Consider the following 22283-nt stretch of genomic DNA (forward strand, 5'->3'; position numbering starts at 1 on the left):
ACCCATAATTAGTTTTTTTTTATACCACAATTCTTGACTTTGTTCTTGGTAAACTATGAACCCTTGAAAATGCACCCAAAATGTGCTAGATCATCTATTGAAGCATCTAGATTACATTTTTCATTATAGAAAAGTGAATTATTTACTTCAACTAAATGAGTTGCATAAAAGATAGAAATAATAAGTGTGAAAAGTAGCATATTCATGAAGACTCTAGTTGTTAGGAAATCAATTGTATACAAGTAGCTAATTTTCTTTGACTTGGGGGATAGATGTTGCCCTCCTAACAACATACAAAATATTTCTTCACATTAAAATTAAAATTCAATTTGTGCCATTAAAAAGTAATTTGAACAATTTTTCAAGGGGACAAGAAATATTAAAGGAGTGGCTTGTTTTATGAGTTGGTTGAAGATATAAAAGAAAGGTATTCTCTAGGCCTATTATAGGTGAAGGTCAAATGCTTATGTGTTATTCATTACCCTAAACCATTATATTATACTAATGAGAGACCCCTTAAACATTCATGTGAAAGGACAACCTAGTAGAATAAATATCATAATTAGAATACATTTTATGAATAAGGGAATAAAGTAAAGCTTAAGTAGAAGATTTGTGAATCCAAATAAAGAGGAAAAATTCCTATACTACTCCAATACAATGTTGCACTCTACATATTTAATATTACTACTCTCAATTCATCATTTTAACCTCATAAATTATAACTTTGTACAATTTGCACCACTTTTTGTGCCCCTACCTTAGTGTGACCCATTTTAGCTCTCATCCAAGCCCATTTAGCAAACTTTTACCTCAAACTAATGCCATTTGTCTACATTGTGATTTGAGCCTCTATCACGGGCTGTGTGCACCTTGTCCATGACCTATTCACATTGTCTTGGGTGGAAACGGGTGTTTGGAGTGTCCTTGTCCTAGACAAGGGCATTTGGAGAATTTTTGTCTTAGACAAGGGTGTCTAGGACATCCTTTGTCCCCCAAAATCAGGTCCAAATTTGAATATCTTAGTGCATGCTTCCTTGCTAGTCAACTCTTGATCACGATGCCTCAATTTGACCATTAGGTCAACCTAATCGATGAAATACTTTGAAAACCCTATATAAGAGCACTATTCTAATTCATTTTAACACCCACTACCCATCTTCATCTTTTCATCATCAAGCACTCTAATCTGAAGGCACTCATTGAGCATCAAGGTAACATTTTATCCTACTATATTCTTCAAGCATTCTTCAAGATCTACACATCATAGATCAACAAATTACATCAATATTCATGCAAGCATAAATTTATGATTTGGTCATTTATGTTTTGTCATGTTATTACATCAACACTTGTGATCCCATTCAAATAATATTGCATCATCAACCTTCAATCATTTAGGGCAGATCTGAGGTGTAATATTTAGTATTTCAATTCAATCAATTCAATTTCAAGGATTAATTCCAAACTTGAGGTTTGACCTAGGCAAACCCCTACTCCCAACATATTTCTCTCTTTTGTAGGTGCAAGTTATAGGTTCAAAATTTGTAATTCCAAAATTAGACGAAATAGATAGAGACAATCAGATCCAACTTTTGCAAGAGCAAAAAATGGAGGACAACTTGTCACCCCATACACCTATGTTCAACGAATTTTTAGTGAATTTTTTGAGATAGATTCTAAACATCATTCTAATATGGAAAAAGGTTGTTTGTATTTGACATTTCAAGGATAGGGTTGCTCGAAGCACCATTGTTTGATATTTTTTGGCTCAGATTCCAAACACAGGTTCTACTTAGTTTCCTCATTCCAAATCTATGTTTATGTCTGCATATCATATTTGAAACTATTGATTCATGTTAACTTATGTCAATTTCACACCTTTAGCCCTAAATCTAACATTCAATTTATTTCTTTGCATAACTTTCATTTCAACTCAAACAAATGGACTGCCTGAAATCAATCAATATTCATCCCTTGGGAGAAAATCTATATTGGCCTCATTTTCAATATTATAAAATAAATGTGAGGTAAATTTCTTGTCTAGCTCACCAAAAGACTTAATCATGGGGGGTAATCGTGAGAACCATTCCAAAGCTTGTCCACCTAGACTATGTGGAAAGAGGTGTATTAAGTATCATTGTAGGTCACCTCTATATGAAGAACTCCCTTATGTGATACAAATATTATAATCTAATGATGACAAGATTATATTAGGACTATGGTGTATAGTCACAAATTGACGAATTGAGAGTGATATGACTTACAAGAAGATGATTGATTCCAAGATAACTTTATCCAGCTCAATAAACTAAAATGGTCTCATACTCAATGATGAGTGATCTAAGAAAGAGGCCACCTAGTGATGTCTCTAGTGTTATCATGCCAAAATTTTGCAATTAATTGTTTAGTTTCATCATTTAATTTCATGTTTGACCTTTGAATTCTACCACTAAAACTCCAACAATGGTTTAGTGGATCAATTTCAATTGTGTCTCTTCTTTTGGCCGCTCTTGAAAAAGTTCTACGATGTAAGTTCAAATAGCCACTTATATCACTTAACATTATTTTACTAACAATTGTTTTGTCAACTATAGTAGTTGTTATAACTCTACGTGTTGCATTCTTATCTTTAGATCGACTTGTTTTTCTGATAGAATCGATGGCACTGGAAACAGTAGATATAACTTGCTTATATGATTCATCTTTTCTTTTTGGTTTTGCATAAATACCTATTTTTTCATGACTTTATGCATTTTTAACATTTTTATTAATTGTAGTATTAATTGACATTGGAATCCTAACTTTTTATTATAGAAAAATTGTTTATATAGTTTGTTCGCATGTGTTCTGATTTGTCTCCAAGAAACTTGTAGACACCTAAAATTGTCCAGTCTAATTAAATAAATATTTTATTTATTTAATTATCTAAGCCTAATTCTTCTATTAATTAAATAAATCCTTATTTATTTAATTAATTCATTTATCCTCTTCTAGCCTTATTTCTCATTTAAATAAATACATTTATTTATTTCAATTATCCTTTTCCTAAATTAAATAAATATTTTTATTTATTTAATTATCCCACTTCTTCTATTAATTAAATAAATCTTTATTTATTTAATTAATTCATTAACCTTTTCTACCCATGACACATGTCATTCATCTCTTAATTCATACACTACCTACCCCTTTCATTATTTTATTATTTCTTTTACCTACTCTCTAATCATAGCCGACCTCCTTTTACACCTCTCAATCTTATCCCTCCATTTCATATAGTGTCTTCTAGATAAGGAGATGCTTCCTTCATTATCAAACCCTAATCATCCTAATCATTCTATGCATTCTAATCAATCACCCTAATCATTCATGCTAATCATCTTTTATGCAATTGACTACACTACGATCCTACTTGCAACCACATTCCGTTCTTTGTTGAGCTCTTGTGCATATAAAATCTGAGAGCAAATATATCAAGCAAGATCAATGGAGATAGGAAGAATGGAGATCAAAACCCTATTGGACATGTGATGGTATAATCTTTGTGATTTCATGTGATTTACATTGTCTTAGGTAATCTTCATATGTTATGGTGGATCTTTGTTGATTGTTAGGCTAGGGTTTGGTGGTTGAATTCATTTAGCCTTTCAATATTGTTATTATTGTTTTCCATTTTCGACGCAGAGGTTGCAACCTGAGTTGTCGCTCGAGGACAGAGCTGCCATCGAGGAGATGGGTTTGAGACATGTGCTGTATGTGCCTGAGTTTTAGGCAAACATGGGTTTGTTGACTGTGCTGGCTGAGAGATGGCACTCTGAGACGTGCACGTTTCATCTGTCGATGGGTGAGATGACAGTCACCCTGGAGGATGTATATAGGATTATGCGGATACCGATTGATGGGGAGTTGATTGCGTACGATCGAGACGGAGACAGGGATGCCCTTAGACGAGTGTTCTAGGATCCAAGACTGGAGATGAGGGTGGGACATGTGGCATGGGATACCATGACATGGATAGGATTAGCACTACCAATAGTGTTGGCAGGAGTGATCAGTGAGTTCCTCTGTATCAGTTTTGTACCATTTTGTATAATGATGTAGACACCTGTGGGTGATTGTAGCCATATGATTTTGACATCATTGTATCATGACACTTTATATATATATATGAGATGATTCATCTTTGCGACAGCTATATGCATGTGTACCTATGTGATGAGATGTTCTTATGTGATGCTTATGATATGGATGCAAATATGTATATGATGCAATTAAATATTTTTTTTTTGTTCGTTTATGTTTTATATGCGTATCCATGATGCAAATGTGAATGTAAGTAATGCAGATGAATATGATAATGCAAATGTAAATTGTGCTAATAGGTGTTGTGTGCAGGATGTGATGCAGTTGTGATATCTATATGTATGTATGAAATGCTTATATGTGGTAATGCAGGTGCAACTACATGAATTGCAAATGTTTTTGGTGTGTCATTATACTCAGTCATGTGATAGTAGGCTACACGGACTGGAGAAGGACGATGGAAGTCAATCAAGAAAGGGGGATGGAAGACAGAAGATATGAAAGTGAAAGAGCTTCTTGTGCGTTATCATCATTGAGCTTTATTATGGCAAAATAGGTTATGACAATCAAGACATATGTTCGACCCAAAAAGTCATTGTACCTATTTGCATGGAGATAAGACAGTCACAAACAAGGAATGCCCCAGTTCATACTAGACTCGCAGTGTCCTCATATGCTCAAAATTTGGACACAAGGAAACCTCATGTCAAATTTGGGGGCAACACAATGGAACATGACATGCCTGTAGAATATGGTATACATGCACAAAATAATGCTAAATGGTGAAAATGGATAACAATAATAACAATAATAACAATTCATTTAGCCTTTCAATATTGTTATTATTGTTATTATTGGTAGTGTATGAATTAAGAGATTCGACCGCGTTCGTCGATTTCAGAGGCCAGCAGAGGCAGGAGAGCCGGTAAGTACCACCAAACCTCCTCGTACTTTGACGCATTTAATTTTGTCATTAATGCATGGTAGGTAGAGCAATAAATGCACTTAGTATTAATTGACATTGGAATCCTAACTTTTTATTATAGAAAAATTGTTTATATAGTTTGTTCGCATGTGTTCTGATTTGTCTCCAAGAAACTAACCCATTAAGATTATTTAGCACATTGCTATCAATAGTGAACAAATTACATTCATTTTCTTTCAGAGAGGGTGGTGTAATATTTTTAATTTTTATTTCTTTTCGTATTGGTGTATGAAATTTATATCCAACTTCATTTAAATTAGCAATTTGATTGGCATCATAGTCTTGGGGATTTAAAAACATACCAGGATTCGCATCCACATGAACATTTGCATCAACAATCATACCCGTGTTTGGTTCTACATTTCTTGCATCCATCATGATCTCTTCAATGGTCTCATCTACAACGGGCACTAAACTAGATGCTTCAAAAGTATTATTCAATTGTCGTTGTCGTGATCTTCGATTTCTTTGGCGTTTTGCCTCCTTCTCTCTTTGTGCTTGAATTTAGTCCGCTATCATTGTCTTCTTTTGTTTCTTTTGACGTTGCTTAGAACCCATCTTTACAAACTCCTCTTCAAAAAATAATATCTTTTTACTGAGTTCTTCAGAAATTTGTGTAAAAAATATTAAAAAGTACTGCCAAATGATGTAAAAAATGTTTGTCAATACGAATTTCAATGATAGTGTGGTAAATTGATGCAATTTGTCTTTTTTTTTATAGTAACAGTTATTTAGGAATGAGCCCTCATTTTAGAAATGGGGGCTCGTTATTAAATCCAACGGTCAAAAAAATGGAACGAGCCCCCGTTTTTAAAATGGGGCCCCGTTATGTGGAAGTTGATTCCACAACTCGCCACTTGGCTCAGGATTAGGCCCAGGATAGGCCTGGGATGGCCACACCTGAGACATGGACCTGCAAATTCAAATCTCCATGAATGAAAGCACAAATATGAACTTTTGAAATAGTTTACGTGCTTCTAATTAGAGAATTTTTATACGAAATGAAAACCCATTTCAGATTATACTTTCAATATTCTAAGTATGTAAATTTATTTAAATATTGATTATTTTAACTATTTTTCATTTAATTTATACTAAATCGGGTCCAAAAACTTGAAATATTACTAATTTTGTTAATATAATAACTTTTTTATTTTAATGAATTTTGAAAAAAAAATTATGTCATCAATCTTGACAAAATTATTTTCTATTTAAAAAATATATATAATTTTTTTTTAAAGTTTACGTCAAATTATGTGGGTCTTACACGTCAAATTTTTAAAAAGATAATTACGGTCATTAAAAAATTAATTAAAAAAAAATACAGAAAAATATGCTCATCAATCTTCAGTGTGTTACAAACCATTTCCCAAAACGGTTTGAGAAATAATTTTAATTGTGTCAAAAAGTGTGGGTCGTACACATGCATGGTATGGTCTTGAAATAGACATTTTTAAAACATAGTTTTTAGAACTCCATTCAAAAAGTTATTTTTTATTATGTGGGTATTAAAATAAATTACATATTTGGAAAGTAAACTTAGAGGGCTATCTTTTATATTACTGACTTTTTCCAAGATTCAATCTCTAAGTGTTTCAAAATTTAAGCTCAAATGAGACAAAATATGAAAATCAGGGAAAACACTTAACTTTTTGGCCAAAAAGTGGACTCAGCTTCTTGCACTGACCCTTTGCAAGGTTTGTTGTCAGATTTCCTCCAAATTGAGCAACATGTAGATTGATTGTAAAGGCTTGGAGCCTGCAAGTGTATTGTAAAAGTTTGTTACATATTGATACATTGGTTAAATGATGCTTTAGAGTGTGGGGATTTTGACCTGAAAGGGTTTTCCCCACATATATCAGTGTTTCTTCTCTTCTATCCATCTTTCTTATTTTCTTCTTTCATGTTCTTAAGGTGTTGATTTTCATGTGACTATGCTGCCAAAATTTATTTAGATCTGTTAACTACATTATCTTTCCTCTAAGGGTTAATGGATGGGAAATTAAAGTTATGTCTATTTCCACTTTAATGGCTTAGTAGTATGTGCTCATATCAAGTTATTGGAATATGATTAAATAGAAATATAGGATACCAAAGGTGCACAAATTGGTTCTCATATGGATTTCTAGGCTTATCTTTCTCTTTCAAGCATAACAACAAACATTAAATTTCATAAAACCATACATATTCTTCTCAAGAAGTCCTCAAAACTTTTATATTTAATACAACACACATGAGAAGAAAAGACATAAAATAAGGAATGCATCTAATGTCAAGGTCGGAAAAACCTCTCAAATCATTTAGTAGACCAAGAGTGGATACAAGAATGTCATGTCCACAAAACATCAACAAATAAAAAGATTATAATAAATGAAAATATTCTCTTTAGGTCCATAACCAAGTGTAGGCTCCTTGATCCTTTTCCTAAAATCCTCATTAAAGAGTAACCATCTTGACACTTGATTCCAAAAAATATGTGATATCTTTGTATCACCTGAGTCTTTCTAGTCTCCATGAGCATCCATCAATCATTCCATGTCTGCTCCAAATGCAACCCTACAAAATCATGAAGCTCCAAGAAAATGTTTAATACTCAAAACCAAAAAGAACAAATAAGACCATTATAAAAGTTACAACTATAAGATTAAGAACATGAACATGACAGATCATGATCTAATATTTCCTTTTAGGAGATCATAAGTATCAAATGAACATATCATAAATCAACAACTAACCAAATACTCAAGAGTACTCCATGATAAACTAAGATGTCACCATTTCGAATCACATGAAGATAACCACCCATCATTAAATGATGAATTTACATCACTGCTAAAGCTCCTATTAAATTGTGTAACCAATCTCTCCAAGTATCATGATAACCATCTCTTGTCAATGAAACCCAATATATTAATGAATCTCATTGTAGATTAAACAATTTCCAAGAGCCCATCTATGACACCAAGAAACAATGTAGAAGATCATCCATCTTCTAATCAAATATTATCCATGGATCACTACACACTACAACAATTATATCTTAGAACCAAAATATTGAAACAAATAAGATATAACATATTATGTAATTGTATAAAGTTTCCATTGAAATTGATATCGAGTTATACATTGCACCATGACCAATATTATTACCAAAACTCCAACGAAAGTGAACAAATCTTCTCATGCACCATAAAATACTATTAAGATTCAAAGGAACAACAATATCAGGTACTCCCAAAAAATATTCTTCTCATTGCAATCAACATATTAATGTAGTAATGATGATCAATAATAAGGCCTACCAAAAAAATCCTCATCAAATTTTTTTACAAGATCTACACAGATGCAACCTCTCAAAAGAAAAATACATAGTTAGTGCTCCAATCTTAAATAATTGAAAGATTCAACCTCACATCAATATCATGCATAAAAGATATAATCAGACATAACATGTGGATTTCCTGAAAGATCAAACACGAGGATCAATGCCAGAACTAAATTCCTAAAAAAATCCATAGAGGCGTATCCATATATCAATAAGAATCCACCAAATAACGATGCGAAATTGTAACTATATTCATCTAGGACATCCTAAATACAATAATATCACATAATACAATATTATCTCTCTCTCTCTCTCTCTCTCTCTCTCTCTCTCTCTCTCTCTCTCTCTCTCTCTCTCTCTCTCTCTCTCTCTCTCCCTCTCTCTCTCACACACTCACACACACACACACACACACACACACACACCATAATTTTTGGTTAATGTGTAAAACTTGCAAAACCATCTCCATAAAACTGAAATCCACTTAAACATCTAGACATTCACATGAATCATGTCAATTGAACAATGAAATAAGTACAAATATACAAAAGACACAAACTAAAACAAGAGAAAAATGAAACCCAATAGGAAAACTAAGCTGTCTAAGATCTTGTAATATATGAAACATATTAGCTCCACAAGTCACTGAGAGGTCAATAGCTTATCTTCCAATGCTTTTGTATAACGAAGGGATAAACCCATGAAGCCAACATAGCACTCCATTATGTAGTATAAATAGTTGGTGTTTCTCCATGTAACTAAGATGTTAAAAGTACCCATCCACCACATGAACACCTTCTCACTACACCTGACCACAAGGTAAAGGAAAAGAATAAGATGATATACACATATTATCAAACATGATCTCTAAGCTAGTATAACATAACAAAATCCATGGAGATCCACAACCATGAGCTTACAATGCCCAACTAATTACATTGACAATATCCATGGATTTCAATCTCATAGATCTACAAAATAAAGATAATTCATATAAAATTCATTGCATCCCAACAAGCTTTCAACAAAATTTAATTCCTTCTAATATATTCTCAAAAGCATCCTAAGCTAAGAAATAAAAAATATAGGAATACTAGAATCAGTTAACCTTTAACTTTGATACTGGAAATGTTGAAAAATATGCAAGTTGATAACAAAAGGTTGGAAAATTCAATGCCTATCCAAATAGTCAATCAAAGGATGAGATGCAAGGTTTACAAGTTACTAAAAATGACAATATGAAACTTATATGCAAATTTGAAAATTAAGTTAAGTTAATATGGACTTGCCATTATTAGTTCCTTCTTTTTTATGATGCTAAAAATCAGCTTCCATAACATGCTTATTAACACTACCTTATTCAAACTTATAATAATAATAAATAAACCATAACATCACCATATGATATTAGAAAAGAGGCATAAATCAATAGCATAAGATCATTACCTAACAATGATTTATGTGGAGAAATCCTTGAAAAAACAAACTCCACTAAGAAGAGAGACTAAGTATGCATTGTCAACAAATAAATGTGATTACAATACATTCACTTTCATTCTCTTTTTTCCCCAACATAGAAGAACTTGTGTAAACAACCTCCTTATGCTTCTCGCATATCCTTGTTCCTATAGAGTAACTCTACATTCAAGTAATTCTCTCATTCTATATTCAAAGAGTTGTTTATATAGAATACCAAGAGCTCTAAACCACCAAACAAAGCATCCAAAGAAGGCTCTTCATTCTAAAATCCCCAACCCTTGGATTGCCTCCATGGAATGTGACAGGACACCAATTTTGGCTCTAATAATTTCTCTCTAACTTGGGTGCCCAAACATGAAAGATAAACATTACATTAGAAATAAATGATAAAATACTAAGAGACACGTGTTGCCTCTTCCAAGTGCCCACTTGGAGAAGTTCAAAGGTCACTCATTTGTCGACATTTGATGTCATTAATTATCTCATTCTAGGCATCCACATGTGGGAAAACAATATTATAAAATTATCTTCACAATCCGCCTTTATGGTTACTAGTTGAATCCATCACCATTTATGAATGTTGCAAATAATAGTGAGAATAAATACTACACAATATTTTTCCAATGCATCCTAAATGTTTTAGGACACTTTGCAATAATGTTGAAACCATGTCATAGGATTTGCAAGGAAGATGAAACCTTAATCCTAATAATACACACACACACACACACACACATGCATATGTGCATCATGTTACATGTACATGTATGCATATGCATATGCATGTGTGTGTATGTATGTATATGTCCCTGTGTGTATATATATGTATGTGTATATATATGTGCATGTGTGTGTATGTTATACATGTACACACACACACACAGATATATATATATATATATATATATATATATATATATATATATATATATATATATATATATATATATATATAGACACATGTATATACATACATGTTATACACACACAAACACACACACACACACACACACACACACACACACACACATATATATATATATAGACACATGTATATACATACATGTTATACATGTACACACACACACAGATATATATATATATATATATATATATATATATATATATAAAGTAATTTTTTTTTTTGTACAACTTAGAATGACAATTAGGAGGGTCCCATATGAGCCATACTAAGTGGACAACACTTAATGTGTGATATTTAATCCTAGTCGTTAAGTCATCTATATTCTTTACTTCTTCATCTTTTCATTTTAAAGTAGGATACGAGTTGAGTGCCAATTATCAAGACATTTTAACAAATCATCTTTTATAAGAGTTGCTTCTAGATTAGTTGTGTAAATCATCTTTTGATGCGTGATAGTAATTGCACAATAATGATATTAGATCAACTTCCTTTAGACCCATTTTCCAGTCACCAAATCTTGAAGTGACTGAAAAAAAAAACATAGCTTTTTTTATTGTATATTATCTTCACCCATCAAAGTTGATATACAACATGAAGGGTGATAATATTTCCTATTATGTGCTCGATCACCACACTAGTCTTAGGTATCTTTATGTGTTGGGAGACTATGGATGTTTTAGCAAATGATCTTCATACTAATCCTCCCTCAAATTCTAGTTTTATAAAGCCTTTATTAATACTTGTTTCCTATAGCTGCTAAGAAACCAACTTAGATTTCTTCTTCAAGAATGTTAAACAAAAACAAGTATTTCACACACATTAGTGGTTTTGTTGATCTTGGAATGATTAAATGTACTTTTATTTTTCTTAAAAATTGTAAATATCTAAAATATTAAAAAATAGATTTAACAATAATATTAAACAACATAATATAATAATTTTTTTCATAATTTTTAGACACGTTAACTTCAAATATCTAAAAGTTTGAAACATAATATACCAATTTTAATTTATATATTATAATATAATACAATGTCTTTGGCTTTAAAAAATGTCCTTTCTTCACTTGGTATAGCTAGAAAAATTAAAATCATCTAAAAGTTTTATGTAGTTTTTCTAAACCACAAAAGAGTTCCTTGGGTTCTCATTTAGTTTTTTTTATTAATTTTATTTGTCATAAAACTTGCATTTATTGGTTCTAATATAATTTTAATATATATATTATATTTATTTTTTCAATTTGTAAAATCTTATGAATTTCAAAAATTAATTCATTTGAAAAAAAAAATATATATCCTAAAAAATTGTCTAAACCAAATTTTTACAATTTTCAAACCTAAAAAATATACATTTAGATTATAAAAAAATCAAATTTATAAGAAAATAAAAAAATACTATTTAATTGATTCAAATATATTATTTAAATCACTAATTAAATATACAAATTATGAAATGATTGAGATAGTATTAGTATAAGAGCAAGTACTAATAACCCATGTGAAGACATAGTATGATAGTACTATAATGCATGTGAGTGTGATAGTACCAGTTATAAATTCTCATTAATACAAACTGTAAGAAATTAATAACTGATGTGAAAAGGGATAGTGTGAGGGTGTCACTTATAAATTCACATTTAGTGTAGACAGTGAGAAATTAATAATTGATGTGAAAAATGATGGTGTAAAATATTTGTATATAGATAGTGGTACAAAATGTATTTGAATCTTTAACATTTTCAGTTCTAAGAGATTTCCACAATCCATTGTAAATAAGAGTATAATCTCAAAGATTTTTTGAGGAGATTTCTTCATCTTGATGATGGATCACGGAGTGTGATCCGTTGATGCAAAAATCTTACACACAATCGAACCCACATATTCTTATATTTAATATGTGATTATTTTAAAATTACTATTAATTCTCTGTCAACTTTATAAAATAGATTTTTTTTTCTCTCTGTTACACATTTTGTATTTCCATAGTATCTGACTGACCACAGGTACTAAAAGTGAAAGCCTGCTATAACAACGTAACTCTCGTTTTATACCAACGTACCTACCTAGTACATCTTTACATTAAGGTGACTGGCGCATTCCATCAATCTTACAGGAAGTTCGGTTTTCGCATACCAGCTCTGAGTTGTAAAAAAATGGAGGTGAAGATCCAGTCCGGGAGGGAAGAGCAAACAAGTTCAAGTAAAATGAATGGACTACTAGAAAGCAGAGGGACCTTTTTGAGTTTATGTCAATATACACCACCTTCTTGGGCAGCCCAACTTGGTCCTATTCCCTCCCATTACTATGCACTTGGACATGTAAGTTATTTTTCTGTAACAAAGGAGGACATAGTTTATGCTCTGATTTTAGTTTTTCAACATAATTCTGTTCTTGTACTGTTCACTCTGAGTTCTTATGATCACTTATCTCATCCTACAGTTTCATGGAGAAAACCAATTGTGTTTATGCGCAACTCTGTTTTGATTTAAAATCCAGTTTCTAGGAAAACCCAATTATTGCTGTGTAACACTACAACAGGTAATCATTTTAAAAAATCAAACGTAACGGATAATAAATTTAAAAAAATCAAGCGTTTTCCTAGGAAGGCCTATTTATGTCTGTGTGACACAAACGCTAACTGAGTTTTTGTAAGTTTCTTTTGAATATGCTTACAGGGCCTATATAATAGAGAAATTGAAAATATTAAATTTAAAGAGATTCTAAGGAAAACCTAGTTATCTTTCATTAAAATTTGAATCTGACCCAAATGCTACATCGGCCACAGTTTTAGCCCCTGATTTTAACAACTCTCGGTAGGTTTTGGCTATGAATTTCTATTTTAATGATACAATGAAATCATAAGAAGTTGCGTATTTCTTTCTTTGGTAGAATGTCGCGTATTTCTTGTTAGTTTCAGGTACAATAACAAAATAAATTAGAAAATGATTAAAAAGATCCAATCACGTTACAAAATGACATGAATTTTATCCTCTTTAGGCCAATTTGGTCTCTATTACCTATTTAATAGTGTTTACTTATTTAGAAGATTAGTTCTATGATTGTTTAGTATTGGAATACACTCTCCAATCCTTGTTTGCCTGTATTGGTTTAGATTTCATGAACTAGTTGATGATTGATGATTGCAAATATTTGTGTAATAGTGCGTGATATTTTTATATGGCAGGCATATCAGAAGAAAATGTATTTTGTCGTCTACTTTATTCCTTTTACATATCCTAGAAATTCATTGTTCCCAAGGTGTCTTTAGGAAGGTCCATTTACCAGTTTCACTATGTAGGTTATGTGAGTTGGTTCTGTACTTTGCGAGCTTGATATTCTTTTTGGAACCAGTTATTTTTTACGGGTAGGTGTGATGTGTTCATTTTGCAGTTGATGATATTTGACTAGTAACGAAGTATTCTCTTGTGTAGATGACCCAAATGCTCTAATGCGACTGAAATGCAGTAGAGTGTTTTATACTTGTGGGCATTAGGGAGACCCTAAAATGTCTTAACCAAACGCTTCAATGGAAAATTTTCAAAAAGTATTTCTTAGGAAGCCCCAATTAGTTTTATGTTACTGAGTTACTCACATGCTACAATGGAGTACAGTTGCAGCCCCTGATTCTAATAGGATCTAATAGTTGTCTGTAAGGAGTTTTTGTGCCAAAGAGATCTGATGTCACATGATGCTGTGGATATCTGTTACAGAGAAAGAAAAAAAGGTAAAATTATTTCATCATCTATACTTGATTATTAAGCTTGGATGGCGACAACATACTTAAGAATTGTAAACGTGGCAGGCTTGAATATACCCAATGAGTTATTACATCGCAACCACACCAGTTACTCCCTAGAGCTATGTGCCATCTCATCGCAGTGATGGAGATTTGAACCTGGGTCATGCTATTACGAATGCCTCCATTTACAATTACAAAGCAACTGATCCGAATATTGTGTAATAAATTTTAAAATGATATAAACATTATTTTTTCTTGTTGGGTGTTTGGAGAGTACAATTTGAGAGAGGGAAGGTGCTGAAGAAAATTTTATCCGATATAAAAAGAGGCTGTTCACAGCTTCCAAAATTTAGTATATCTGTTAAGTAAATTGAAGCCATAAAGCTATAAATGTTTCTTCAATTAAATCATTAAACCGAACTTGGAACAAATTCTTAAGTTGCCGAATCTATATAAGGGGCAACAAATTTACAGGTAATTTGCCAATTAACTTGCCAACTTCTTGAGTTTCTGGTCCACTGTACATGGTATTGTTTCTTCCATTCCATGGTCATCTCTTGTAGTTGCTCAAAACTGTGCAACTTTACTAGCTACGATCACAACGCAAATTCTTATTATGCTTCCTCTATCCTTTCCTCCCAGTTTGCTGATTCATCTTCTTGCAGATCAATGTATTACTTCATATTTTTAGCTTATGGAGTCAAGGATCCAGGTCAACATTTCTACCATGCCCTCATAGTCGTACTGAAATTAGTATCCAAGTCATGAGCAAGTTTGTTTATATTCTTCTTATCCCCGTTTTCCTTCCTTCAATCTGTCCTTTGTCTTCGAGAGGTGCTCCTGCATATACGTCAACCAAATTATTCCTGCCCATGGTTTGTATATCTGCTTTTCCTCTCCACTCTTATAGACAATAACAAAAAGAGTCTTGTTCTCTTACATGCACTGTTTCTATTGCCATTCAAAAGTTTGAAATCACAAACATTTGATTCGAGCACTTTTAGATGCATCACTATTATCACCTTTTATACTATTCCAACCTTGGAGTTGATCTTCTGATGGGTCATAAGTTCATGAGTTATAACTACTAGCTTGATGTGTGATGTTTCTTACTGGATTACTGAAACTGATCTCATCTGGCCTCCTTTGTGTTAATATGGAAGGTTTATTTTGAAGCCCTGCAAGCAGTAGTTGTTGGAAATATGAAACTCAACGGTCACACGATCTTTCGTTTTCTTCCAACTATTCATTTCATAGCTGAATATGAATATATAATGACTGTGTGCAGTCCATGTATTAAAGATTGATTAATGAAGTTATTCCACACGATTGAAATGAATGTAATCATTTGACAAACCACTATTAAATTTCTGTGTTCTGCTCGTTTAAATTAACAGTAGCACATGTAGGAGACTTTTTTTTTGCACCAATAAGACCAAAAACATTTCTTACCTTCAGGTGGAGATTAATAAGAACCTGTAGTTTGACTTGCAACTCTTACACATATGTATAGGTAAGTGCAGGCTGACTTGCAGGTATGTGTGTACGCACATCAACAGAATGTACATTGATATAAATCAGAGGTAGAAATCAGCAATGTTCTTGGAGGCTGGTCAAAATACCTTAGCCGATGGTCAAAATACCTTAGCCGAAAGCATATGTGGACAATTGAAGATGATAGAGAGTACATATTTAAACTATAATTTCAGGACAGAAACCAAGAAGACGGCAATGAAATAAATAAATTGCTATTTGTAAGGGCAAAGCATATCATGCAGTCAAGAATGATGAACTCTTCTCTCTTGTTAGAACAAATCAGATGATGGAATCAATATTTACAAAATTTAATACATGGTAATTCTCTTAGGAGGTTGAATTTATGGTCATACCATACATTGATGTTAGGGTAAGTGCATCAAGATGGTGAACAAAAAGGGGCATAAGTGATCACTTTAAAAAAAAAAAAGGTAAACCTGAACTTCAAAAAGATATTTGAAGGTTATGCACTCAAAACTAGGAGTTGAGAAAATAAAAAGAATTGGCGTACTCTGAATCTAGTTTCTAAACTACCAAAGTTTTTAAAAATTGGATAAGATTAAGAGGGTCAAACCTCCCACGCACGAAAAACTGTTCCTGATTTTTTCAGAAAAAACATAACATAGCTATTTTCGTGTGATGTACAAAATATATAGATAGATTTAGTATTTTACAAAACCTTTTGACAGGATGATAGGTAAGAGTGAGATCTAGAAGTTGTGTATTTTTTTGTAATTTTCCATTGAGTATTTGTTTTTTTATAATTTTTTGAAGTGATCGCATCCTGAAAATTTGGTACCTATTTGTGCGTTGGGCATGACTTGCATCAAAATAATCGAAAATGCAAATTCTTTTTTTAAAAGTGTATAGAATCTAGTGTAGAACAATAATATGTAATTTATTTTGAATTTGGTCGAGTATATTAAAAGTTATTAAAAAAATAGTAGACATATGTCTGTGAGGACTGTCAAGGCACTGGTAAAGAAAATTAAAGTTAGCTATGTTAATGTTGTCCAAAAACAGAAAAATTTATATGGTCAGAAAAATGAGAAGACGTGTGAGATTATGGTGGTAATTTTAGAGATACCCACTTGATCATTTGTAAACTTGATGATGACGGAGTCGATAAATCATGTTGGAAGATGAAAAAATGTGTAAAGGGACAAAAATGGGGGGAAAATGGGCTTGCAACCCTGAGGGTTGTTTTCCAACCCTCTTACCAAGCCAAAATTTGCACGAGTTTTGAAAAACAAAAAGTACTATTCATAGTTCTACATAACCCACACGAGTTTTGAAAAACAAAAAATACTATTCATAGTTCTACATAACCCGTATGGGTTATGTAGAACTAAAACCATTATTTGGTGTTTCACAAAACCCGTACAAGTTATGAAGACATAATAATGTATGCTTGTAAGCTTAGCATTTACGACACATATGTATAGACATACACATATAATATGTGTTTATGTATGTATATATGCATATCTATAGTTATATATACATATATTTATATATGTTTGTATACATGCATGTCTCTCTTCTTTTCTTCTCTCTTGTTTTCCTTCCTCCATCATCGCTTCTATCTATTCTGAGCCCTAATTATCATCCTCGAGTTCTAGCTCATCTCTCTCCCCCTCACACTTCTCTCTCCTACTCCTCCCTCTCCCCCCTCTCCCTCCCCCTCTCGTTATCTTATCTTATTCTATCTCTCCCCTCCCTCTCTCTTGACCATATTCTCTCTCCCCCTCTCTCTCTCCTTTTCCCTATCTCCCTCTCTCCCTCTCCCCCTCTCCTTTTCCCAATTTCCATCCCTCTCCCTCCCCCTCCCTCTCCCTCTTATTCTCTCTCTCCCTCTCCCTCTCCCTCTTTATCCTATTATCCCCATCTCCACCCTCCCTCTCCCTCTCTCCCAATCTCCTCTCTCTCCCCCCTCTCTCCCTCCCTCCCCCTTCTTATCCTATTCTCTCTCTTACCCCCCCTCTCTCTCTCTCTCTCTCTCTCTCTCCCTCCTTTTCCCAATCTCCCTCCTTACCCCTCTCTTTATCCTATTCCCTCTCTCTCCCCCCTCTCTCTCTCTCCTTATCCTATTCTCTCCCTCTCTTCCTATCCCCTATTCTCTCTCTTACCCCCTCTCCCCCTACTCTCTCTCTCTCTCTCTCTCTCCTTTTCCCAATCTCTCTTTCTCCCTCTCCCCATAGCCTTTTCCCAATCTCCCTCTTGCTCCCTCTCCCTCTCCCCCTCTCCTTTTCCAAATCTCCCTCTCTCTCTCTCCCTCTCCCTCCATCCCCCTCTCCTTATCCTATTCTCTCTCTCTCTCTCCCTCTCCCTCTCTCTCCCTTCTCTTTATTTCTCTATCACTCTCCCTCCCCCTCTCCCTCCCCCTCTCGTTATCTTATCCTATTCTCTCTCTCCCTCTCCCTCTTGACCCTACTCTCCCCCTTCCTCCCCCCTCTCCCTCTCTCCCAATCTCCTCTCTCTCTCCCCCTCTCCTTACCCTGTTCTCCCCCTCTCTTCCTATCTCCTATTCTCTCTCTTACCCCCTCTCCCCCTACTCTCTCTCTCTCTCTCCAATCTCCCTCTCTCCCTCTCCTTTTCCCAATCTCCCTCCATCCCTCTCTCTCTCTCTCTCTCTCTCCTTATCCTATTCTCTCCCTCTCTTCCTATCCCCTATTCTCTCTCTTACCCCCTCTCCCCCCTCTCCCTCTCCCTCTCCCCCTCTCCTTTTCCCAATTTCCCTCTCTCTCTCTCCCTTTCCCTCTCCCTCTCCCTCCATCCCCCTCTCCTTATCCTATTCTCTCTCTCTCTCTCTCTCTCTCTCCCTCCCTCTGTTCTCTTTCTTTCCCTATCTCTCCCTCTCTTCCTATCCCCTTCTTTCTTTGTCCCTAACTCTCTCTCCCTCCCCCTCTCCTTATCCTATTCTGTCCCTCTCTTCCTACCCCCTACTCTCCTTATCCTATTCTATCTCTCTCTTCCTACCCCCTACTCTCTCTCTCTCTCTCTTCCTCTCCCTCTCTTAATCCTATTCTCACCCTCTCTCCCTCCTCTCTCTCCCTCTCTCTCTCTCTCTCTCCACTTCCTATTTGGTTCCTAGTTCTACATAATCCGTACGGGTTATGCAAAACTAAGGCCAAAACTTCTAGTTCTGCATAACCCGTAGGTTTCTAAAAAATATAATGTACGGGTTTTGAGGAACTTTTGATTTATAATATAATGTCCCTCAAAACCCGACCTTTTTTGTTTTTTTAATTGTTTTTGGTTAGGCTTGGTAACATGTTTTTGAACTTCCAGAACATGCATGAGTTATGAAAAATTTCATTTTTTTTTTCATGTGACCACTTTTTTGTTCACCATCTTGATGCACTTACCCGTTAGAAGTACTTACTGTCTCAAATTGCCAAAACAAGCTTCTTCTTCCCAGAGTTGGTGCATCCCAGATGGGAGAATTTTGAATCAAATATAGACCTAGGGTCTGCATTAATTGAGATTTTCTAATAGTGCTGATGCCATATATTTTCTGACAACCACATTAGTTTGTTCGGTTAATTATGACAAAAATTCCCGAAATCCCTTTCTTGCCATATGCAGATCTAATGAGAGAGAGAGAGGTTGCACTAAGAACTGGCTAGAAATTAGAATTGATGGGTATTAATATGTGTTACAAATGTATGTGCTGATGCATAAGTTTAGGAAAAAACAAAGTCCGAATGCTCATTTTCTTGTACTTTCACTTACTCATGTAGTGTGTCATCAGAAATTTTTTGACACACACTTTTATGTGGTATAGCTTTCATTTTCTTGTGCCTTCAGGGAATTTAGTTTTACTGAATTCTTTTTCTGGATTGTTGGGGGTTTTGTGTCAGACTTGTGTTGTTATACTCTAAATGATTTAAGGTCATCAACATCTCACTCCCTCGGGAAGAATTCATCGTCTCTGATGAGTGTCTCGTCTTCTTTATTGATAACTTGAAAATTGTTCTGTCAGATGTCCATGTGAGTTCTTCTTTTTATTATGAGATAATTGCAAAAATTATGGTCAAAGATGGTCAAGATATGAGGTTGTGAAAACCTAGAAAGGAAGGAATACCACAGTTAAAAGATTCTCTATTGCAGGTAAATTTACCAGAAAACTGTCTGGAGTATGTACCAAACTTCATCTATCGCCCAAAAAAGGAGAAATATATATTAGCCAAAAAAATTGACTATCCCAGTGTAGAATATGATATACCAGGACAGTAAGATTTATACATCTCTTCTCTTACTATTAAGGCTGAAGCTATGATAGACCAAGAAGCTGGTAGAATATCTGTCCATGATAGACGAAATACCAAAAGCTGTATTCAGTGCAGAAGCAGGCAACTAGAATGAAATCGATATTAAATCTGGTGAAATGATTTATCAGATTGGTTTCTTTGATAATTAGATTTGTGAGCCTAGGATGAGTGGTCATATGGTGATGTACAAGGTGTTTGCCAGTAGAATTTCTTTTATCTAACTATATTGTATGAGTTTCAACCTGTCATGTGATGGGCTTATGTTGGCTATCCGATTTTACTCTATAGCTACTTTTATGTTTATTTTGAGTTTTCTCGCACTAAGGTGTAGTTAGTCCCTCTTAAATATGACATCAAGATGCAAGAAAATTAAACGTGATGCTATATTGGATAGTATGACTATGGATAAGGCAAAGTTGATCGAAGCCTTAGATTAGTGAATCTAATAGCCAACAGGATTTTAAAGGTGAACATTAAATGGTCCATATCATGGATATCTGTGATAAATTTTATAACGGTTATATTCCATTCTTCACCCTAATATTTTGTGAGAACTTGTACTTACCAACTTGTGCCAAACATGATCCATTGTGCACTAACTTTATGGATGGTAGTCTCTGGTTTCCAGTGGTATGCAGGTGTGCGGAAACAGTACCTTAAAGCCCTTGCATATATCTGATTCCGCAGAGTCTTCTGCAAGGGAAAAATTCTGTGCTTCTTAAATGAAAACTGTTCACAAAATCAATCATCGGGACCTAACAGAAAGACTGGGCTTTTTGACATGAGATGTTATTTACTAATAGAAATGGACTTTATCGAATTTTGAGGAAAAGGAGCATTTTCGTTTTACACATACTGTGGTACATGCTCATTGTATGGGTTGAATATTGAATATTGCATTATAAATAAAACTTTTAATATGAAAAGACTTTACATAAGTAAACTGGATTGCTTTAAGAGTCACATTTCTTTGTCAGTATTTTTTACATCACATGGTTCTTTTCTTGTAAATTCTGTCATGGGCATGCAGATTGTGTAGCAGTGCATTAAATTTAGGGTATTTTGCTATGGGTATATTTATGTTGTTTTTAAATTACAACAGCTTCCTACACCAATTCATCGATGGAATCTTCCAGATTTACCAACAAATACTGAAGTCTGGATAAAGGTGATAGTAGAGTTTGAAACCTGCAAATTTTCTCATTCCTTTTGTTTTGTGTCTATCGTTGCCTACTTAATATTTTCCACGTTTGTATATTTTCTTGGGTTTTTATTTATTAGGATTTATGCAATATTTAAGGTTGCTGCTCTCATTTGTACAAAAACTTGCATACTTGAAAAGGAACATTAATTTGGGTCCTGCAGCGGGAAGACTTGTCAGGCATGCAACTTAGTGGGAACAAGGTGCGGAAGCTTGAATTTTTGATGGCAGATGCAAAGGCAAAAGGTGCAGATTGCATTATTACAATAGGAGGCATTCAGAGTAACCACTGCCGAGCTACTGCAGTGGCAGCGCGATATTTGAATCTTGACTGCTATCTTATATTGCGAACTACCAGGGTTTCTATACTGACCGTTCTTTTGTAGTCATTGATTTCTTCAAATTTTCATCCCACTATAGCTACATTCTTTATTGTTTACTTTTCTGGCATCACTGAAAACAATTTGTTCTCCCTAAAATTTCATGTCTCAAAGCATTCCAATTTGCCATGCATAAAAAGTAAAAACATGTTGTCTGGTTTTGTCTAAGTAATTTCAGGCTGAAGTGGATGAAAATCCTGGTTTGATTGGAAATCTTCTTGTTGAGCGAATGGTTGGTGCAAACATAGAACTTATCTCCATGGAGGAGCATGCACAAATTGGAAGTGTTGTAAGTTCTTATCCTGTCCTGATATGAACTTTGATATTTTGTAAGAGTATTAATTTCCGAAGGTA

At 33.9% G+C, this 22283-nt stretch overlaps 1 protein-coding gene across 4 annotated transcripts in view; it reads left to right on the forward strand.

Moving 5' to 3' along the window:
* The first annotated feature begins 12799 nt into the window (after positions 1-12799).
* The window catches only part of LOC131051635 (putative D-cysteine desulfhydrase 1, mitochondrial), a 130688-nt gene continuing 121204 nt past the window's right edge, over positions 12800-22283 (forward strand). The window contains exons 1-4 of one of the 4 annotated variants that reach the window (XM_057986203.2): positions 12800-13117; positions 21451-21516; positions 21714-21908; positions 22108-22218. In XM_057986203.2, coding sequence (XP_057842186.1) covers positions 12953-13117; positions 21451-21516; positions 21714-21908; positions 22108-22218 — 537 coding nt within the window. In that variant the 5' untranslated portion in view covers positions 12800-12952. Of the gene's footprint in view, positions 13118-20965; positions 20987-21450; positions 21517-21713; positions 21909-22107; positions 22219-22283 lie in introns of those variants that run through there. The other 3 variants (XM_057986201.2, XM_057986204.1, XM_057986202.2) reach the window with 3 other exon arrangements.

Source organism: Cryptomeria japonica, chromosome 8, assembly GCF_030272615.1.
Source record: "Cryptomeria japonica chromosome 8, Sugi_1.0, whole genome shotgun sequence".
Classification (NCBI taxonomy): Eukaryota; Viridiplantae; Streptophyta; class Pinopsida; order Cupressales; family Cupressaceae; genus Cryptomeria; species Cryptomeria japonica.